This window comes from Centroberyx affinis, unplaced genomic scaffold (genome assembly GCF_046629955.1).
Source record: "Centroberyx affinis isolate AG114_WGS23_722 - 3 ecotype Tasmania unplaced genomic scaffold, CSIRO-AGI_Caff_v1 ptg003896l_1, whole genome shotgun sequence".
NCBI lineage: Eukaryota > Metazoa > Chordata > Actinopteri > Beryciformes > Berycidae > Centroberyx > Centroberyx affinis.
Window position 1 is genome coordinate 321,409 of NW_027281734.1, and position 22,462 is coordinate 343,870.

Genomic DNA, 22,462 nt, shown 5'->3' on the forward strand with positions numbered 1-22,462 from the left:
GCTTTTCCCCGAACAGGACTCCATTGCAGTAATCCAGACGAGAGGTAATGAAGGCATGGATGAGGGTCTCTGCCACAGAGTCAGAGAGTGATGGCCGTAGTCTGGAGATGTTTTTGAGGTGGTAGAAAGCGGATTTGGTGATGGATTTGATGTGTGACTGAAAAGAGAGGGTGGAGTCCTGTGTGGTACTCAATTCCATGGGCTACATATGTACAAATAAAAACTAATGAAATATCCAAAGCTATGATAATGCAACTCATAAAACAACTGAAAAAATGTACTTTAAAACCTTAAAAATATATTTTGGTAAACTGTGTCCATAGTTAGAAACTGCTCAAATGTATTAATTTGTTATTAAAACATTTTTTTTATACCTTTTCTCCTTGACACAGATCTTTAACATAAATAATCATTCAGGACACAGGAACTCAGAGTAACTAGTTACATCTGGAACCCTCTAAGAAGGGTTCAGCAAAGAACTCTCATATGTTCTTGAGGTTCTAACAAGAACCATCCCTCGGGGTTCATTACAGAACCCTTGCCTATTATAGATTTGTACCCAGAACCCATCCAGGTGGTTGTGTTCACAGAACCCTTGAGGAACCTTTTCAACAAAAGAGGGTTCTTCAGAGGCAAATGGTTCTAGATACATCCTTACCCCTCCGTAAAGAACCCGGATCTGAGAGTGGAGTGGCTTGTAATGTTCTAGGAAATTAACATCATTGCAGCTATTGTGAAATAGGCTTGTCACATGAACTGAAGGGAGCAGATGAGTAGATAGATAGATAGATAGATAGATAGATAGATAGATAGATACATATATACATACATATATACATACATACATACATGGAGTTGCAAACCATTAGGGATTCCAATCTTTATAAAAACATGAAAGTCAATAAATGTTACATCGTCTGACATCCTCAAAATATTTTACAAAAAACAAAACATCTGCTCAAGAAAATGTAATAACGGAGTTGAGGCAGTCATTGCAGAGCCATTATTATTATTTGTACATGTTTCAACAAAAAAAAGGAAATATGGAGTTTTCCGACTTGGTCAAATTAACATGTAGCTTGTGCAGATATGCAGGTAACAAGTAAAATAAACAGAAAACTGGCATCATATCTTGAATAAAATAATACATAACTTAGAATGTCAATAGAATTTGAACATGAGGTTAGATGCAATGCAATGAAACTGATAGCTTGTCTGTTCAATTCCCAGTTGGGTCAAAGCTTGACAGTCAACATCATAAGTGCCCAACAGACAAAATGCCCCATTTTGGGGTTATATACAGTATGAAAAAAAAGAGTAATATAACACGGAGTGCAGACACCGTCCAAAAAAAAGAGTTTCCAATTTTCTGGGTCTGACCTCTTTAATGTATTTAATTTGGTGTTTAAAAAAACTCAGGTGTTTCCAGAACACAGCATCACTTTGAAACTTTTTATGCTGAATGATTCAGTCTCAAAGCGTTCAATCAAAGACACTTTTGTTCTGTAAACACCAGCAACTTAAGAATTTAGACTTCCTTCACTTGCCGGCTGCTCAGTTGCGACCACCGTTGGGGTTTCATAACAGAACTTTTGATAGTTCAAAATGTTAAATAACTATAAACAACTATAACTTGGACTCTTTTAGATACTCAGGTTTGATGTCTCCATTGTCAGCGTCCTTGTCTGTGTTTCCCCTTTTCCTGTTGGCATATTTAAGAAACATTTTAGCAACAGTGGAACATGTGGCCAAGAAACAGTGACAGAAAAGGTTCATTGGTCAAACTGACTGTATCTCTTTCTAACAGTAGGTACAATGTGATATGCTGCACATGTAGAACAAACAAAGCAATCAATGAAGATTTGTATTATTTTTGAATGACTGCCATATATCTCCTGTTAGTAAAGCCAAGCTGTGTTAAACATTAAAACAGTGGCCAGTCCGTATTGAATGCCAGCTATTAAACAGCCAAGCAGGATGCACATTTGCCGTTTCCCTCAGTGACAGTGACTGTCTAATGGGGTGGGATGCTTTCGCTAACCTGAATTTGGTTTATCCATTTCCTACAATCTACATAGAATTGCCCATTAATGCTTAAGTAGAATCATATCTGGTTATAGAGAGGGCATCACCAGTCACCATGGAAAACACTGCTGCCATCAACAAAGTAATGCATCATGGGATGACGATGAAGAATTGTTATACTGGTATTGATAAACCATACTAATACAGGACAACTACAAACCCTCACTGTGCAGAGAGTTTATGTTGGTGTTTCCTCTACATTGACCATACCTATCATACGATACCATATCAAATTACCATTTCTATTGACTCCCTTTCTTTCAAGTGCTGAAAAGCAAGACAAACTTCATTTTTCAAAACACTTCCTCTCGGCAACGGAGGCAAAGTACAGAAGTAGTTCAGCAGCTTCTACAATGGCTATGTCTGCATGAACAATACAACACTGTGTTCAGTATAGCTAGGTTCAGTGTGTAAACTCACTCGCATATCTTCTGCATTTGTGGCATGGTCTCTGGCAAAACCCTCCCAAAGCTTTCTGGTAGCAGGAAACACAAGAGGCCGCCAAAAATTGCAAAACTTCCCATCAGTATATATGGGAGGGACTTGTAGTATTTTCCTGCAAAGAAACAATAAATAAATATATGAGTTAGGAGAAGAGAGCGCAAGTTACAAAAACATCATCCAAGTAATTTATTCAGATACACAAAATAAAGTAATAGAGACATTTTTGATGAAAAGCAGGATAACTGTCAGTTTGCTTCCAGTACAGTACTTAAACATGTAAAATATAATTTTCTTCATTATTGGAAATAGGAAAATTAACATAGACAATCCATTCTCTAGACTGAAATGAAAGAGTACTGACTACAACAATAATAGATTTTCAAATCTTGAATTCAAGACAGTGGATCCTACCAAGGAACTGTAGGAAATACTAAAAATACTGCTACTACTACTACTACTACTACTACTACTACCACCAGCACTACTATTACTACTACCATCACTACTACTACTACAACTACTACTACTAGTACTACTACTACCACCACCAGTACTACTACTATTGCTACTACTACTACTACGATTTCCCAAGATGATTATGCGCCACTAGACTGCCTTCTAGGTTGCATCGATCAAATCAATGACTGGATGTGTCAGAACCTCTTACAATTAAATAAAGATAAAACTGAGATCATTGTCTTTGGAGCTAAGGAAAAAAAATCAGGGGTCTGTGCTCACCTAGAATCACTTTCCTTAAAATGTAAAGACCAGGTTAGAAGCCTTGGTGTTATTATTGACTCAGACTTAAGCTTCGACTCCTGCATTAAGTCAATAACAAAATCAACATGCTTTCACCTTAAAAATATAGCTAGAGTAAAGGGTTACATGTCCAAGCATGATCTAGACAAACTTATCCATGTCTTTATCTCCAGCAGATTAGACTACTGCAATAGCCTCTTCTCTGGACTCTCCAAACAAGCACTTAGACAACTACAATTTATTCAATTTGCCACTGCTAGAGTCCTAACAAACACAAGGAAAGCAGAACACGTCACTCCTGTCCTTAGATCATTATACTGGCTGCCTGTATCTTGCAGAACAGACTTTAAAATCCTGCTCCTTGTTTATAAATCACTTAACGGCTCAGGGCCAAATAACATCTCAGATTTGCTAGTGCCTTATGAACCTACAAGAACGTTAAGGTCAAGAGTTTGTACAAAACGAGTTGAAGCAGCATTTGCACACTATGCAACAACAAATTGGAACAAACTACCTGATCGGCTCCTTCTCAAACAGTTTTTAAAAGCAGATTAAAGACTTTTATGTTTTGTATGGCCTTTGACTGATCTTGTCAGTTAAGGGCCAGCTTTTGTATGACCTTGTCAGCTGGAGCCAGCTTCTAACTGACTTTGTCTTTTAGACTCAAATTGTACATATTAATTATACTTTGTGTACTATGCCTTTTATCTGTTTTATTTTATGTTTTTACAATTTAAACCATTGTTTTTTACTCTCTGTAAAGCACTTTGAAAGCACTTTGAAATGCATTCATTCGTATGAATATGTGCTATACAAATAAATTTGCCTAGCCTGGCTACTACTTCTACTACTACTACTACTACCGCCACTACTACTACTACCACTACTACTACTACTACCACCATTACTACTACTACTACCACCACTACTACTACTAGTAGCAGGCCGGTTAGAGAAATAGCTCTGTAACTGAAAGTTCACAGGTCCATCAACAGTCATATATCTTGTTAAAGTGTCTTTGAGAAAGATACTGAACCTCAGTATGAGTCACCGGGGATAACAGCATCAACTAAAACAGAAAACTAAACTGTACTTACCCAGGTAGATGATGAAGGGGGAGATGATGGTGGCGATGCGAGCAGCCATGGAACAAGTCCCCATGGCCATGTTCCTCACCACGGTGGGGAAGAGCTCTGACGTGACGGCATACACCACGCAGAACGCCGCCGTCACACCAAACTTCCCCAACATCTCAAGGAAGATGGCCACACCTGGCAAATCTGGGGAAAATAAAAAATAAATAAATACACCAAACATGGAAAAGTCACCAAATGCAGATGCTGATGTCAAGTAATGTTTTGTTAAACAACAAAATGTGAAAGTTGTAAAAAAGTTTTAGGTCCACTAGAGGAATTTCAAACCGAACAAACTTCCCCCACTTGAAGATTTCCATTGTAATCATATACTTTTACATCGTTGGTGACCAAATCTGAACACATACTTTGTTACCATGTCAAGTTAACTTTTTAAATTATTTTCTATTATGTTATTAAAAAAAATATACATTTTGCAGATAAAATATTCTTGTACCCAGTACAAAATATTTACATACATAAGACATTTTAATATTTACACTCATAGGACAAAAGATTGACATACATTAACACACCTACATATGTATTCATACACCACACTCTCGTACTTTCATTCTCTCTCACAGACACTTGGAAACACACACACACACACACACGCACACACACACACACACACACACACACACACACACACACACACACACACACACACACACACGCACAACGTTAGCCATGTCCTCTTAAAAGTGTCACTTTTAACCCTTTAACCTGTGTAAACTACAACATCTGAGCATTACCTGTTGGAATTAGGTGAACACAGAGGATCATAGTGCCCCCTAGGAAGAGTGTAGACGACTGGCAGAAGTGCCTGGAGCAGTACCTGAGCAGCAACAAGGCAATGAAATAAGCCGGCACCTCTGTCACAGCAGACAGGAAGCAGTTTATATAAGGGTCTCCGTACAGGTTGGAAGTGTTGAGGATCAAAGCATAGTAAGCAATGGTGGTGATCATCCTGCAAAGACAACAACAACAAACTGAATACCTACAAACAATTCTGGGTGCAGAAGAAAAGTTTTTCTAGATGACCAAACTTTTTGTAGGTAAACAACCATCATTTGGAGGTCCTATTCTTCTCTAAAATTCTATACTAAATTTTCAAATTCTTCATGCAGGCGATGACATCATCTGGCACCAAAGATCAGATGGCTTTACAAAGATTTGGGTTTGGGGTTTAGTTACCTCTTTAAGTGGCTGGGGAATTTGGGCATGTACTGGCTACTGTGAATAAAGAGCAGGCGTCAAATCTCACCATCACTGATCTAAACATCTTTTGCTTTTGGTCTTGAAAGGATCTTAGATTGTGTGAACATGGAAATGATTGACGTACCACAGAAGGGAACACAGTAAAGTAATAGAGAACATGTTGCAGCTGCTCAGGATGACCAAAATGTTGTACTTCTTGTCTTTTATGGCCAATGCATCTTCAATCTGGTGAAAACAGTAAGAATCCCATGTAATAAGTGAACTTGAAATGCCCAATCCTGATTCTGTGTGTAAGTGAAACAGTAGCTCCAGAAACACAAGGCATCATGCCTTGTGTTTCTGTAGATTATTGGGTTCTTCATATAAGGACTGATAATATGGAACAGAATTTCAAAGGTACACAAATTCAGTTAGAAACTAGCAGAATCAGGCTTTTTTCATGCTCTATCATAATCTTTTAGAAATGATGTAGTATAATCCTTGAACCAACAAAAACTAGACTAACCTGAAATGCCAAGAGAAGCCAAGAGATATCAAGCACCATGTTAGAGATGATTTCTTTAAGTTAATCATCAACCTAAACATTCTAATGCCTTTGGAAAACCATGTGCTTTATGTTTAGGCTTTATTAAACTTCAACATTTGTCACAATTCTTTCATTGCCATCTTTCTCTTAAATAGGCGATTTTTAATCTCAGTGGGATTGCCTTCTTAAATGAAAGTAAAAAGAAAAAAGTAAACTGCTTACCTCTGTGGGTGTAAATATGACTTGTGGAGCCTCCACTTTGTTCTTCTTAGCAGCGTCTCTCAGTATGGCCTCCGCCTCCTCCACTCTTCCCTGAGAGAGCAGCCAGCGGGGAGACTCTGGGATCCACCTGGTGAGCAAAACACAGGAATAAGGGAATAACCACAAACAGGCAGGCCTAAGCAGAAAAAACAAACAAACAAACCAAAAAACAAACATGTCAAAGGGGTTCCTACATGCAAATTCCTCAACCAAAACTAAATATTGATGATTGTTTGTATTGGTTGATTCCTGTCTGATGGAATGGGGTCAGGAAGTTGAACTTGAACAAATAACTATTTCAATATGGGTTTTTTTTGCCTTTCATGATGTTAACAATCTAGACTTTTACATATTTGGCTGTCTCGACGATCAACAGACTGTAGGCTATAATGGTATAAAGATGAATAACTTTGCAGTGCTAACAGGCATAAAGAGAGACTGCGAGCATTTCCATTCATTTAGCTGTACCCAGAAAGCACTATGTGCATCTGTACAGACAAACATGACAAGCAGTTGAAGAACAACAAGACCTTTAAACTTCTTCTTCTTAGTTACAGGCATTATCAGATAGGACACTACCAAGCGCTGCGAAAGTCCTTACACTAGCAAATGTGAAAATATACGGAACAATTAGGGCCATGTGAATAATCTATTTGAGTTCTGAGATTACTGTAATCTCAGAATTCTCAGAATAAAGACAGACTTTATTCTCAGACTTATGTTTTGGTTGTTAATTAGCTTGCAATAAAAAAGATGACATCTCTAAAATGGTACTTGATATATCTGCAGGTTGATGTATCTATCAGGTTAGTCTAGTTGGTTCAAGGATAATACACTACATTCTGTGAATAAAGTCATTCAGAAATTCAGAATTCTGACTTTATTAATATGAATCAGAATTCAGAAGAATATGAGTCAGAATTCTGAGTATAAAGTCGGAATTCTGAGATGAAATCAGAATTCTGAGAAATTCTGAGTTTAATCTCAGAACTCAAATACAATTTTCTCTTACCACCAAAGAGGGATATAGATCAGCCCAGACGCAGCCATGGTGATCAGCAGCACCCGCCAGTCACGAAGGAAGTAGGCCGCAGCTGGCATCGCCATGTATCCCAGAGCTGAGCTCATGAAAACCCCAAGGGAGCCGAACACCACTCGGGCTTTTGGGCTCAGGATTTCTGAACCTGTGGGCAACAGGATTCCTTAATATGATAGGCCTGACCCTCCATAGTTCAGGGGTCAAATGAAAGAATGGAATTGATTACACTTTGACAACAGCTTCAATTGTGCACACACAGGGTCCCTGCATTAAAAACCTAGCATGTAGATGGAACAGAAAATTTCCGGTGTACCGGCCAAGGTTTACAAATCGAATTTTGCCAATCTGATAAGCTTTCTGGATTCCTTGAACCCTTATCTGTGGAGCGGATGGATCCTAAACCTCCAGCGTACCTTGGCTGAAATTTTCTGTTCCATCTCCCTTCTAGGTTTTTAATGCAGGGACCCGGGACTGACATCCTACGCAGTGTTGTGTCAGTCCCAATGGGGCTAAGCATTCCCATGATGTCACATGCATTTCCTACCAATATGGTGCCTTACAATATAGACAGTTCATTGGCTGTGGCTGTCGTTTGATTATAATCACCTTTTAATTTAATATATTCACCTGTTATTTTCCTACCAAGATGGCTGTGTGATGATGTAACAGAATACTATGAATACTTCATTTTCATATCACCATATTTGAAACCATAAACACAAAAGTGGGATGTCTACCATGTCTGAAGATGACTAAACGTACCAAGCAATGGCTAATGTTGGAAATCCTTATTGGAAAACATACCCAGCACATATGCAATGACGTAGTTTGAGTATCCCCCAGCACCCACGAGGAAGAAAATAAAGTTGAAGACCTCCCAGCTCGGGGAGAAAATCTGAGCTGTAATGGTCACAGTCTGAATCGCCATCATGACAAAGAGTACTGGTTTCCTTCCATACCTGTGTAGGAAATGGTATTTGAGTCAGTTACTGTACTCCATGTCCGTAACTGCAGAAGGACTGATTGAAGTTTCCAGACATGATGCTGTACAGACCTGTCAGACATCTGGCCTGAGAGAAACGTCCCCACTAGTGCGCCGATGTATTGAGTAGCGGTGGTCAGTGGGGCTTTGTATTCATTCTCGCATACTAAGTCCCACTGCAAAATGAACACATTTTCTCACTTTTACAGTTATAATTACTAGCAACAATGTGTGGTTCCTCCTCCTGATCTTTCTTACGGGACTTTCCCTAAATCACATTTCTGAAGCTGTAAAATTGTTTGGATGGCTCCTATACTGTGAAACGTATGAATCCTGGACATGGGTTCAACATTTCAGATAAAGACAAAGACATTTTTTAAAGGCACAGAATAATAGTTTTCCTGACCCACATCAGTTGAAACTGAACACCCTGCTGGACTTCTGGCCCCACTCCGATCTTCCAATTGCAGTGTTTGTTTGTAATCTTGTTATTCACCAAGCCATAGTCTACAACCAAGATTGGAATTTTGTAATGAGTTTCAGTTTGAACACCAGTTAGCACTTTGCCAAAACTACTGTACATGCCACAACATGATACCAACACCTGAATTAAATATTTTGTTCAGCAGTTATCTTAGTTACAAGACCACTGTGCTACCACAACACTTTGGTGTTTTTTTTTTTAAAGTTAACACTCACTCCAATCATCTAATCACCCTGCCTAAAGTGCACTTGCTACATTTTGAGTAATTACATTATCCAGTGGTTATTACATTATCAGTTGCTACAGCCTATCTATCACAGAAACATACACCCCTTTCCCTCTCTCTCTCCATCACACTTATTTGCATTTTTCAAAATGCGTAGTAAGCAGACAGCCTGAGTGTTCAGAGCTGTGTATGCTTTGTTTAACCAGAAACTATTCAGACTTGGCACTGCTGAATTGCACTGGACTCCTGCCATTGTGCATTCATTTTGTTTGTTTGGACTTTGCACATATGTGATTTTGTTTATCCTATACATTGTTGTGTGTCTGCAACTTTTATGTTTGTCCAGCCCAGGTGAAAATAAACATTAAAAAATATTTATGATGGTAAAGGTGGCCAGGCAAAGCTATAATTTCATTGTTAACATTGTTTGATTTCTCCTGCTTTCTACAAACCGATCACCCAAAAAAACACTTTAATTTGACTCTTTGACAACTTTGCAAATAGTAAACACTTATCCATTGTCAAATGGAAGTTACAGTAATTGCTGACTTATTCTCACCTCTGTGACAATGGTTGACTGGTAGATTTCTCTGCTGTACTTCCACCCGTCCAGACAGCGCTCCAACGGAATTTCACTCGTGTTCACATCCACGTTTGGGACAATGTTACGATCCGAGTAACTCCTGACAATGTCCAGGTTAAGCCTTGAGCAGGAGCTGCGCTTTGACACGCCATCCACTGTTTCCATGGGGATTGTCACATTTCTCCACATCTCACTGATGGAGTAGTTTTCAGGTATATAGCACTCATGAGGCGGGGTGTCACCTACAAATACAATATAGATGCCAATAAACCCATTTGGGAGAATGCTGATCGCCAGTGCTAGAAAAATCCCCCGCTGAAAGGGTCCCCAGTTTCCAAGGAAAGACGTGATGCTATCATAGTTTCTCATTTTTCTGACAGTACTTCACTAACCCAAAATCCAAATAACAGACTCCTAGTCAGAGAGTCAGAAAGATAGGCACCAGAGTTGCTCTTTGACATGGGTTCAAAGTCATGCTAAATCCAAATCTGAGCTCAGTTTTTTATATACCAGCTCCACCTGATTTGGGAGGTCGCACACAGTTACATAAACTCCTTCCAGTTGACACAATCTGCTTGCTCATACAAGATCGAGGAATACTGAAAGGGAGAGTTAATCATTTTCAAGGGTAAGTGCAATAAAACCTTGCTCTGCTGTTCCAAGAATTTAACCCACGTGCGACCTGTTATCTCACAGTTTAGAGTCGTATAGTTTCTAGTTTAGTGAACATCTTCTCACCTGATGGACTGTGTAAAAACCTTGCTTGTGTTGTATTAAAATCTCATGTGTGCATCGCTTTGGATAAAAGCGTCTGCCAAATGGGAAATTGTAATTGTAATATATATGCTTATTTAGCTACCACAAGTTATGGTTATGATATGAATGTAACAATTAGTTTACACTTAGACTTAGTGGATGTTGCTTGTCAAGTTTATTGGTGATTTATTATAGGAGAGACCCTTAGAGCGCCCTATCACGCTGAATCCACTTCAGAGAAGCACATTTCTGTTAAATCCACTGTTACATATACACACCTCACTGCCCATGTGTCTGACAATGATCATATTGTGTGCCAGTGATGCTTGTTTGTGTCCTGCAATGATGCTCCAGTTCTTTCCAGGAGACGCACCATTACCGGACAAGTGGGGGAATGTAGTAACTGTACCCACACCATCATTGTCATCTCACATCTGGAAAGGCCCTGTGCATTTTCTGTGAGCCTCCTCCCTGATAACAGATCAGTATGGAGGGGGAAGACTGTGAGATCGAAAGGAAAGGGCACTTCAGGGCACCTCAATGTAAATTACCTCATTTCCACCCCTAAAAGCTGGTATCAAGGAACAGTCCTGGTAAATAACCATAAAACTCCAACACTCAGCCCTGTCTTTGTTAATCCCCAAAGAGACAGAGAGGAGACACACTGGAATGTATCCAAAATCAGGAGAAATCTTTGATACAGACTCATGAAAGATTGGGTATCTCATTGTGGTGGACTCTAATGTATATGTCTAATTTTATGTGTAACTGGGATATTTTATATAATAGTTATTTGCATTATTCAATTTTGTTATCTTTACATGAGGCTTAGATAGCCATGTTTGATATTTAAGTGTTAAAAATTTGTGCTGAGTTTAATAATGTTAATGTTACGACGGTCAATTATATTGGATAGATCTGGCCAAAATCAGGGTTTCATGCATATGTAATGAGCCGTAACACTAGACATGCCAGCCCACGCACACACCCCTCAACTGATCACAACAAAACCAAACACACACATTTCCAATGCGGATTTCATGCACTTTACGTGGTCGCGACACGTGTGCTAATGGAGTCTGACAACAACTTTGTTCCAAAGTTTGTCTCCAAAGACAGACTCAACTGCATCATCATCATCAAGCCAAGTAGAAGCCTGTTTCATCCGAAACAGTGAAAAGAGCCTTGCTGCCTTGCCTATCTGCCTGACAAATACACACACACACCAGCACGTGTGTCTGTGTGTCCTGCCTGCTACAACCTCGCTATCAGCTATCCTGCTGAGTTTAACTCTGAAGAATCATCGGAACCTCCAGAGTGGGTCGGCGTTAGCCTTGAGAGACCCACAGCCCTGTCCAGCAGCCTGCGTGCTCCAGCCTGCGTGCTTCACTCTGTTGAGGCCTGTTGAGGTCAACTGAACAGACGTCGGATCTTCATCCTCCAGCACCTCGTTGAGCCGAGACTCCTCACAGACTCCCGGCCTCAACATGCTTCATCTCCCTCCGGACCACTCCAGAGTTTTGCTGCATGCTCAGACAGGTAGGGTCTGATCTTCCTGATGTTGTGCAGGGCAAATCTGCATGACCGAGCAACACAAGTCACATGCTGCTTAAAGTTTAGTGTGGCCCTGACCCCATTTTTATTTAACCTTTATTTAACCAGGTCGATCCCGTCGAGATACAAAGACCTCTTTTTCAAGGGAAGCATCTGTGCATAACAAAGATAAACGGGCTATTCAGGTCAGACAGTCAGTCAGTCCGCCAGTCAGTCAGTCAGTCAGTCAGTCATGTAACGCTTAGTGAGATGATGCGCTTCGTCAGATGGCCTCTAGATGGCATCTTTGACTGTGAGATGCAGTGTTTTCCATACAGCACAAAATCAAAAGGTGGTCTGTATAGAAATGGATCTAAATAGATCTCTAATGCGCCTGATGTGCGCATCATGTCATGTCTGTAATTTGGAGATGTACAGACAGCAGACCAGCAGCATTGAGCTCAATCCATAGAGTCTCCCGGTGGGAAAACAAAAGTGAAACTTAACACTCCACAGTCAGTAATGGGGATTTGCAGACAGTAACTCGTCTTGCTGCCATACAACGTACGATAGGTGACGTCGCAGTGCTTCAGTGCATAGATTTGAACACGTGCCGTGGGTCTGTACAGGATCTGTGCTTGTTTAGCCTGAGAAACTTAGGTTATCTTCCTTAAGATGTTATTTAAGGTAAAATAATCGTATTAGATAAGGACTGAGAGTATAAAATGAAGTGTTTTATAACCCAATGATTTTGAGTTATCTGCAAAAATTTAGTTACATTTTATTTTCATTGACTTGCTGGCCTGAATGAAGTGAAATATGTTTGAAAGATGCAGACACCCTATCGCCCCGTCAGCATCAGGTGGGAGATGGGTGAGGTTTCTACCAGGGTTGAACTGGGAGGAAAATGTGCAACATAGGACTATCCTCTTTCAAGACACACAACTGAATTCAAATATAGGGAGCAACTTTAATATATAGAAGTTAGACCGAAAACAAAACAGGGAAAATGTTATCATAATCCAACATGGATGAGGGCGGGTCACTGAAGGAACACTGTGTTTTTGTTTGTTTTTCACACATTTCTAGTCTATAAAGTCACACTTTTCAAACAGTGTCCTAAAAATAGGGGTCGACAAAAGAAAAAGAAAAAAAAATTGCCCCATCTTCCATCTTCGTCTGCAGGAAAGTCTGTTCAACCATCCAGGCACCGCCATGCAGCACCATGTGACGTCAGCAAATGTGCCAACAATGAAAGTGCATAGTGAATCAAATCATTCATGACTGAACTAATCACTAGCAAACTAAACGTGCTGTTAATGGTAAACATATTAATTCATATGATTTTTAACCACAATTTCTAACATTACATTTCCAACAATGTAAATCTTTTACAAAAATTCAAAAAACTGAAACAAGGGCATAAGGTGATATGGTACAACATGTTTACAATTTTGACAAACAATTGATATGGCCATACAAGAAAAAGAGTAGGACAAAGAGAAGACAAAATAAGTAAATACAACAAAACTGAATAAAAATCATTAATGAACATGCCAATGAAGACATGCCACCTGCACACTGTGTGTTTTTTTTTTAAGCTGTGTTATGGTTTTGTTGCACACTTGTCAAGGATTTGCTCGTTACTTTCAACTGAGAGGACGTTAACTTTCCTCCTTTCTTTCTTCCTGATAGGCTTTCTTCCTAAGCTTCCTTCCTCTTTTCTTCCTCTCTTCCTATTTTTTTGGCCACCTTTTCTTGTAATTCTACTGCTTTTTACATGAAAAGGACAGATTATCATATTCTGTACAGGGCCAATGACTCTGAGGTACTATACTAGACATCTGAACCTTTCACACATAACTTAGACAAGCAGCACATTAGCTTCCTTTCATAACATCTCATGCTGTGTGGATGCTGTGTAGAGTCAACAGAGCCGTTTAGGAAACAACACAGCAAGAGTTTGCACTTAGAATTTAACCTCATGCAGTACAGATGGGTTGCGTCTTCCACACTTTTCCAGGTTGTATGCCTTCTTTTTTGGTCCCCTGCACAACCTGACGTAGAAGGAATAGCATGGTGGCAAATGAGCAACACAGATACCAAAGACAGAGAAATGGTGCTGGAGAACATTGACACTTTTCCTTTGGTTTCTTTCTTTTGCATTTTGGTTGAAGCCCGTCTTCGGTTTTTTGATTTTTAACAGCAGCCTGCAACATTTCTCTAAAACTCTTTCCAAGATGAGTGTTAAAACCACTGTAACTAGCAGAGGTGGAAAGTACATTTACTCATAGTACAATTTTGAGGTACTGGTGCTTTACTTGAGTATTTCCATTTTGTGAGACTTTTACTCCACTACATTTATCTGATGGCTGTAGTTACTAGTTACTTTGCAGAGGAAAGTTTTACATGCAAAACATACAATAAGCTCATAAAATACAGTATGTTGCATTGTTAGAGTTTAAACTCCTCAACAGTAGGAGCAGTTACACATACAACATTAAAAAACTTCTTACAGGTTAATGCTTCAATAATTTTACACTCTGAAAGGGACCGTTCTTCAGAAAGTACTCAGAAGTACTTTTCCTTTTGATACTTACGGTCATTTTACTGCTAATGCTTCTATACTTTTACTTAAGTAAATGTTTGAATGCAGAACTTCAAATGCTATTTTGTCATTATGGTATTGTTACTTTTACTTAAGTAAATGATTTGAGGACTTTTTCTACCACTGGTAACTAGTGTAATACACAGGCTTTATGCAGCTGAGTAAGTGCTTTAATCTAATCTCGTCAAATGTAATCTAAATTAAGGTTGTTATGATAAGGTGCAAAAGAGATACGTTGGGAAGAACTCTGTAAACTTTGTTGTAAATGTACATACCCTCGACATTCCTGCATCTGCTCCACTGTTTCTGGAAGATCTTTGTTGAGCGTCTCGGGGAGGAAGAGGTTAACCACAGACGAGCCAATAGTGAGACTTCCCATGAGGATATAAGGCAGAAACTTATTGTAACTACCTGCAAAGAGAAAATGTAAAAGAAGGTGTAAGAAATAAATACGACAACAAAAAGCTGCTCAAAGTGCTCAAAGTGCTCTATATTATTTAGAAAATGACATTCTCTTATTTGAATAGTTATTTAGATAAAACATTTACTGTATTTGTGCCAGTAACTCCAGCTCAACTCTTTTGGAGAAAGCAAATTTTCTCTGGAACAGCTGTTATATAATAAACTATCTTTTTTTTTTTTTCTCAGCAAACTACATGGCTCGTTACTGGTGTTGTTAATGCAGATGTTTTTTGTTCTTTATTAATGATACAAATAACTGCATAGATCAATGCAGTTAATATACAATACCTTTGTGATATACTTTATACTGAATATTGCCCAATGGAACCACTTTTTCTCAAAAACAGTCTTAAGTGCAGTAAAAACCTGACCGACCCCAGTGAGCATTATCTGGTAAAAAGCCACCTCAGCTAAAACCGGGCTACAGTTGCTTTAAACAACTTGATGTCATAAAGAGTTGTGAAATGAGCTCAAACTCTGAAATGCAGATTTATGTGCTGTGGACACAAATTATGTGAAAATTACGTTCCTCAACCACAAATTGGATTCTGTGACAACAGCACAAATTAGACACAGCATTTACAGCTAAAGGTTGGCTAACGTTTAGGCAAATAGAACAACATTGTTTAAGGTTAGAATTAAGGTAATGGTAGGATTATGGTTATGTTTAGGATTAAGGTTATGGTTAAATTCAGGCAACTAAAACAGCTTTGGTTAAGGTTTGGGTCAAGGTTATCGTTAGGCAACTAAACAACTTGGTTAAGGTTAGGGAAAGGCTTTGGTCATGGGTAAATGAGAAAAAACGTGAGCTAAAAATGACAATTTCACTAGAAATAGAAATAGAAATTTCCTTCGTACAAGCTCAGAATTGAACTCCAGCCAGCATCGAAGGTGAACGCATATCCCCATCCCCATCACCGCCACCCTCCCCCCTCCCCCCTCCCCCCTCCCCATCCCCATCCTCATCCCCCATCCCCCATCCCCGACCACAACACCCTTACTTTCCATTGCGCTATTTCAATGTGACACGGAATTTGGGGTTAACAATACGTTCATTAAAAGTTTGCTAGACATCTGGGTCATAGCTACTTCTGACCGTTGTTTCAACAGCATTTGGACAAATATATTTATTCCCTTCTACACAATAGAAATAGTCGTTCAAATGCTGTTGATGGGTAATAGCCGAGACACCTAGCTAACTTTTCACCGGCTAAAAATGTTCACTTGGATGTGTATATCGGACAGAAGACTTGGGTTTGCGCTCATCCTTTCTCTACGTACCTAAATAGATGACGTATGGAGCTGTGATGCTGCCGATGCGAGCGGCAGAGGAACACATTCCGATGCCCACGTTCCTGAGGACAGTCGGGTAGATCTCAGCCGTGTAGATGTAGACGACGCTGAAGGCCATGGTGAAGCCAAACTTCCCCGTCATTTCCATTGCCAGGGAGACGTACTGAAGGGCTGGGGGGGGAGAGAGGGAGGATGTTTGAGGTGCTACATTTCAAAATGAGATCTCCGCTATTTGAAAAATATAGCATCTATCTACTCTGATAAAAGGATTGCTAGAATGAAAGGAACACTATTAAATATTGTTTTATTATTAGCCCTCTTGAACCATTTACTTACAAGTTAATTATTTCTTACTTTACTTAGAAAACACAGATTGTAATCATCTATGTTTTTTCCCCAATATTATTTTGAATTTCAAAAAAAACAAAAAACATTACATACCGGGCAATATACAGTATACATACTGTTGTATACATGCTGTAAACTGTATACAAATACACTGACGAAATACTCAAAGAATACAGTATGTGTATGTTATATGTTTTTTCTAAAACGAATATATATATATCATTTTGGAGTGGAAGCCTTCATTTTTAGACGTACTCAGTCACAGTGATGCATTGTGGGAATGTATTTTTGGATTACTGTGTTAAATTAGATGCCTCAGGCTTGCAGTACCCCTGTCCAAACTCAGATTGGCTTTAGGTAACGTTCATGAGCGCCATCTGATGAAACAATGATATCATAACTTCACTCCATACAGCGTACTGAATGTGTCAGTGTTCGACAGAGGCTTATGTAACCCAGTTAAGAACTGGTTTAGTGAAGAAAATACAATCATTGCCAGTGGACTTGCACAACTCAATTCCTGGAAAAAATGACCTAATTCTGGCAGGACACTCTAAGCAATGCTGTGACATCTGACTCAAACTGTGTTGCCATCTCTACTGCAATAAATGGTTAACTAGCCAAACATTGTGTCAGAGGCAGAGCAAGATCTCCTCTCAAGAGAGAAGAGTGAGCAAAAGCAAAAAGTGTTTCTTCAAATTCCTGGTGGACATAGTAAATGAATACACACTTCTGGCAACGTAAATGTCCCACTGATGGAACAGCAATTTTGGTCTTTTGATTGCTATGCTGTAAAGAAATGTAAATAAATGATGACTCATCACTGGTAAGTACATAACTGTGAATATTGTTAACGATACAAATGTCCTTTAAAAAGTTTAAATCCACGTCTTATCTTGATTCTAGGCATTTCTGCCATTTCATCATGTGTCTAATAAATGTGTCTAGTTTATGGCTGCAAGATTGCTGGTTATCTTCAACTTGGCAATGATAAAATACCATAAATCATGATATTTACTTGCCATAAACTTCACCTTTTAGATACAGTATCGCTAAGTTAACGTGTGTTTGTGAGACTAGGTGTAACAGGTTTTAAAAGTTTTGCAAAACATAGAAGAGGTCTTACTGTCGGGGATGAATTGGATGAGCAGAAGAACTCCTCCTCCAATGATGAGGAACGATGACAGAAGCACTCTTCTTGGACATTTGTGCAGGAGCCAAGTAGACACAATATAGGCCGGGACCTCGGTGGTCGCTGATAAGAAGCAATTCATGAAGGGACTGCCGCTTAGGTTGGAGGTGTTCAGGGATAATCCAAAATACCCGACGTTTATTGCCATCCTGAAAAGAAAAAAAAAAATGAAAGGTTGATAAAGACTGGTTCTTCAGTGTTTAATGATCATCAATGTTTGAAGATGCAGATATTTCTGAAAGATAACCATTAAAGCCTTATCACTCACCATAAAAGCAGACTCATCAGTGTGATGCATCTTATGTTGCTGGATTTCAGAATGTCAAGCATGGTATATTTCTTGTTCAGTGGCAAAGCCTCCAACTGAAACCAATGTAAACAAGAAACTTAATGTTGTAAAACTTTCTCAAGTCACAATAACATAACACAAGCACATTTCCAGTCAGCCCTTGTTAGTTTGTCTTACTTTTTACTTGCATTTGTCTAAGTAAGTAAGTAAAGTTTATTTATATAGTACCTTTCACAGAGCAGAGTGAGTTTGACAAGAGTGCCCTCTTAAAGTAATAATCTGCAATATTTTCATGTAAATAAATATGTTTTGCTACTCTCTATCATGCACCTATTGATGTGACACAATAGTGATTCCACCTATACCCAGTTCATGGAAACTTTAACATTTGATGTTCTGCTGGCTCGGCCTTTTGTGGGAAAAATCCTCTGATGGACATTTCTGGCAGGAGCAAAAGTGGTTTATTCAGAATAAATAAAAGTAACTGGGTAGTTAGCATGAGCAGTGATAGCCACCATGGCTGAACAGAGAAAGAAAAGAGCGCCAGCTACAGAAACTCAAACTTCATCAACAGAAAATCCAATAAAAAAAGACATCATAGTATTGGACACACACCAAGTGATCTCTGGGAAGTGCAGTGCAAAAATGATGCTATGGATTACCGCTTTAATCTTTTCAAACTTCTGACTCAAGCCACATGTGAAGACCTGTTTTAGAGCTACCATATATCAATAACTCATTTTTGACCAAAATGTTGAATAGGACCATATAGTTTAAAGGTTGCAATTGTGCTATGGCATTATTAAGTTGAGTGTATGAGTGCATGTGAACCTCACCTCAGACTCTTTAAAGATGACCGGTGGAGCCTCAACTTTGTTTTTCCTTGCAGCGTCTCTCAGTATGGCCTCCGCCTCCTCCACTCTTCCCTGAGAGAGCAGCCAGCGAGGAGACTCTGGGATGAACCTGCACAATCAACTTAGGTTTATTACAAATATTATCACATCTCCTACCTCTGACTATTTAAGCATGGACACTGACTTCATAGCCTGCATACATAAAGATATATAGGATGTAAGACATAAAGATGATTTCTCTAGTTTAGTAAGAATATTTTCTTATTTACTTCAGATCCAGATAAAATCCTATAAAATAGCGCCAGTGGAAAAGTGGAAAAGGAGCCAGCACTCTTGAAAAAAGAAGCCATGCCTTTATTCACAGTGATCATATTTGGTTTATACAGCCATCAACAGCTGATGTGTCTGAATGAAAACAAATCCCATTCATCTTTTTAAAAGTGCTTGCTAATTTTCATTTTTTCCCCAGGTTTTTGAGCCTTTTACACTAGCGGATACAATTTTACTTGACCGCATCTGGGTTGGTATTTCATTATTAATTCTGAATTAATTAATTAATTTCTTCTCTGTCCAATAGAATATTCTCTGACTCATTTGGTAGGCTAATACATCATCCTCCAATCTGCGGGGTCCCACAGGGCTCTATTTTAGGCCCCCATAATATTTTCCCTCTACATGTTGCCCCTTGGTCATATTGTCCACAAAAACAATGTGTCATTCCATAGTTATGTGGATGACACACAGCTATATCTCCCTTTAAAGCGTTGCGACCCGGTCTGTATGAGTGCCTCTCAGACATTAAGTGCAAGAGTTATGAGGAACCTACCACCACAGAGGGATGTAGACCACAGCAACGGAGGAAAGGATGGCTAGAAGAGTCCTCCATTGTCTCACACCATATGCAATCCAGGGCAGTGTCATGTACCCAATGCAGTAGAAGAGAAAGGCCCCGAGAGTCGTGAAGAGCACACGCATAGATTTACTCAACACCTCTGTTCCTGTTTGAGATAACATAATCAATGTTTAGTGATGTGTGTGTGTGTGTGAGATACAAGAGATACATTAGCAGAACATGAAAGAGGTCAGAGTTATCTTGATTGTGCAACAATCATGAAAGAGGTCAGAGTTATCTTGACAGGAAAATACTCATTCAGGTGACTGGTAATTATGCCTAAAGGACCTAAGACAGAACAAGGAGTATTTTACAATTCCTACCCAGTACAAATGCAGATATATACAGGGATATCTGGGAGGCTCCAACAAAGAGGAAGATGATGCAGAACATCGTCCATGAATGAGAGAAGGACTGAAGCAGGACAGCGACACACTGGGCTGCAAGAGAGATGAAAAGAACCTTCTTCCTCCCAAACCTGAATGGAAAAGAAATAAACATAATTTCACCATTGACTCACAGATATAAAATCACATTGACTTTACCCCTTGATTATTGATGAAAACTAAGAGGTAAACTAGGTGTTAACAAATATTTTCATAAACAGGAATAAGAATAAAATCTAGACTACTAACTCTACATGTAAAAGTAAATAAAATAAATAAAAAATATATGTGAAATGTTTTTTTTGTTTTGTCTTTCTGTTTTTTTGCAGGGTAAAGAGTATGACATTTGGGTGGGGATTGTTTGCTGAACGCCAACTACAAAACTACAGAAAAACTAAACTAAAACTAAACATTTGTAAAAACCAAAACAAACAACAACAACAAAAAAAACCTAAAACTACAAAACCCACACTGAAAACTTATTAAAACTAAACTGAAATTGAAATAAAATTGACAACTACTGTGTCTAAGAATACAAATTTAACAAAAAATACAAAACTATAATAACCCTGCAGACTAGCATCATCAAACTGACAGAAGCAGATGTTGATATTTGAGCATCTATCACTGTAGGATGGCTGATGATTTCAAACTGGCAGGCGGCCATCTTTGAGCACTTGGATCAGTGTAAAGAACATTTCTCTCTGAAAGTTCAAGTTCAGGTTCATCATTCAACAGTAGATGGGGCTATTTCCATTAGCATAAAAACTAAGCTGGTCCAAGTCTCTCCAGTAACACACAGTTACTGCTGAGTAGTCATTTTACTGAATCAATATTCACTTTGTTGTCAGTTAATCTTTACTTTTCTATTTTTGCCAACATTTTCTCACAAACTTTTTCCATGATGAATGGTAAAAACTCAAATATGTAATGCATTGATCCTGTGCGGACAGGCAAATGTCTTCTACTGCACTGCATCTAAGGTTCATATGAAACATCTCAAAGTGCATTTTGGTGATTTTCACTGATTAACAAGGATGGAATACCTGTCAGAGAGCTGGCCTGAGATCAGGGACCCAAACAGGTATCCCACAAAGAGAGTTGAGGATGCAAAGGGAACTTTCCACTCTTCATCACAAACAAGGTCCCACTGTTGGAGAACATGAATTTGAAATTATATTACAGCAGAAAAGATAGCTAGAGTAATTCTAGAGAAAGCAATCAGAGCTGATATTTTCTTCTAACTAACAACTTATACAGAACACACACACACACACACACACATACATGTACACGTACACACACACTGACCTCAGTGACGATGGTGGATTGGTAGATGTCTCTGCTGTAGCTCCATCCATCCAAACAGCCCTCCTGCCCCAGTTCAGTGAGGTTGACGTCCCTTCCAGGAACGAATCCCTGAGCAGACAGGTTTCTGACCACATCCAGCCGATACCTGCTGCACTTGCTCAGCTCCTCTTCTCCGTCCACCACCTCAGAGGGAATGATGGCCTTTCTCCACTCCTCAGTCAGGTTGACATCTGGAATTAGACAGTGGTGTTTCGGAGTTGCCCCAACAAAGACGATGTAAAGCCCGTTGAATCCGGTGGAGATATAAACAGCATTTAGAAGGAAGAATGTGCTCCAGAAGTAAGGGCCAGTCTGGCCAAGGAACGCAGTGTCTTCATCATAGTCTCCCATTCTTTATAAAAATCTCTCCCTTGCTCTTGAGGAGGGAAAAAATGCCTCTGAAATTCTTCAGGATATGAGACTTGGTATGCCCCTGCAAGACCTCAGCGCATGAGACAGAGCAGTAAGGTCTCCCGGGTTGAGTGAGCCGGTCCCTCGGTGGGACGGATTCACAGCATAAAAACTTCAGAGCCCAGACCTGAGAGTGTGTTAAACCTCCTGTCAAGCCTCAGAGCACAGCTGTTCCATCCCAGAGCGAGAAACTCTTTTAAGACTGCTGGATCCACCTTCGTTCAGTCTGAAGGAGGATGGGGAAAGCGGTTCATTCGAGATGAGTGGAGTGAGAGACCTGTTACTCATTGTTTTGATTTGATCAAAGTATACTGCAAGTAATGAGGGAAATGATCAAAGGCT

At 39.3% G+C, this 22,462-nt stretch overlaps 2 protein-coding genes across 2 annotated transcripts; both read right to left on the reverse strand.

The window, feature by feature from the left end:
• Positions 1-1,626: 1,626 nt before the first annotated feature.
• Positions 1,627-10,115, reverse strand: slc22a4 (solute carrier family 22 member 4). The gene is made up of 10 exons (XM_071541535.1): positions 9,723-10,115; positions 8,526-8,629; positions 8,276-8,430; positions 7,445-7,616; positions 6,394-6,520; positions 5,770-5,870; positions 5,180-5,394; positions 4,386-4,568; positions 2,506-2,641; positions 1,627-1,702 (listed from the first exon to the last, which is right to left on the reverse strand). Exons 1-10 carry the CDS (start codon positions 10,113-10,115, stop codon positions 1,627-1,629), a joined length of 1,662 nt encoding a protein of 553 aa, XP_071397636.1.
• Positions 10,116-11,968: 1,853 nt separating this feature from the next.
• slc22a5 (solute carrier family 22 member 5) lies at positions 11,969-22,060 on the reverse strand. Its single transcript, XM_071541528.1, has 10 exons — positions 21,671-22,060; positions 21,406-21,509; positions 20,297-20,451; positions 19,908-20,079; positions 19,064-19,190; positions 18,207-18,301; positions 17,873-18,087; positions 16,387-16,569; positions 14,878-15,054; positions 11,969-12,078 (listed from the first exon to the last, which is right to left on the reverse strand). The coding sequence occupies exons 1-10, from the start codon at positions 22,058-22,060 to the stop codon at positions 11,969-11,971; spliced, it is 1,728 nt and encodes a 575-aa protein (XP_071397629.1).
• Positions 22,061-22,462: the final 402 nt, after the last annotated feature.

Bases quoted from the DNA above. Each gene is read 5' to 3' on its own strand.
- slc22a4 (XM_071541535.1), bottom strand. From the start codon at position 10,115: ATGAGAAACTATGATAGCATCACGTCTTTCCTTGGAAACTGGGGACCC. The intron at 8,630-9,722 runs GTGAGAATAAGT...TTCATTTTGCAG, and splicing joins AGTCAACCATTGTCACAGAG to TGGGACTTAGTATGCGAGAA. The intron at 2,642-4,385 runs GTAAGTACAGTT...GTTTCTTTGCAG, and splicing joins CCCCTTCATCATCTACCTGG to GAAAATACTACAAGTCCCTC.
- slc22a5 (XM_071541528.1), bottom strand. From the start codon at position 22,060: ATGGGAGACTATGATGAAGACACTGCGTTCCTTGGCCAGACTGGCCCT. The intron at 18,302-19,063 runs GTGAGGTTCACA...CATTGGTTTCAG, and splicing joins TCATCTTTAAAGAGTCTGAG to TTGGAGGCTTTGCCACTGAA. The intron at 18,088-18,206 runs GTGAGTGATAAG...TTTTCTTTTCAG, and splicing joins CTGATGAGTCTGCTTTTATG to GATGGCAATAAACGTCGGGT.